Genomic DNA, 269 nt, shown 5'->3' with positions numbered 1-269 from the left:
GGCCAGTCCGGGAGCCGTGCTGGGCGGCAGCGGCAACCAGACCCTGGGCAGGATGCCCCGGCAGCCCCTGGAGCTGCAGGTGGTCACCATCCTGCTGGTGCTGCTCATCTGCGGGGTGGGCATCGTGGGCAACGCGATGGTGGTGCTGGTGGTGCTGCGCACCAAGCACATGGTGACCCCCACCAACTGCTACCTGGTGAGCCTGGCGGTGGCCGACCTCATCGTGCTGCTGGCGGCCGGGCTGCCCAACATCTCGGAAGGGGGGGCTT

At 69.5% G+C, this 269-nt stretch overlaps 1 protein-coding gene across 1 annotated transcript in view; it reads left to right on the top strand.

Annotated features, from left to right (window-relative positions):
* The window catches only part of LOC103901353 (thyrotropin-releasing hormone receptor), an 11,737-nt gene that overhangs the window by 2,088 nt on the left and 9,380 nt on the right, over nt 1-269 (top strand). The window contains exon 2 of the mRNA XM_019472827.1: nt 7-267. Coding sequence (XP_019328372.1) covers nt 7-267 — 261 coding nt within the window. The remainder of the gene's footprint in view (nt 1-6; nt 268-269) is intronic.

Source organism: Aptenodytes forsteri, unplaced genomic scaffold, assembly GCF_000699145.1.
Source record: "Aptenodytes forsteri isolate BGI_AS27 unplaced genomic scaffold, ASM69914v1 Scaffold149, whole genome shotgun sequence".
NCBI classification, from domain to species: domain Eukaryota; kingdom Metazoa; phylum Chordata; class Aves; order Sphenisciformes; family Spheniscidae; genus Aptenodytes; species Aptenodytes forsteri.
Note: the sequence above shows the minus strand (reverse complement) of the source record. Positions and strands in the feature narration are given on the sequence as shown.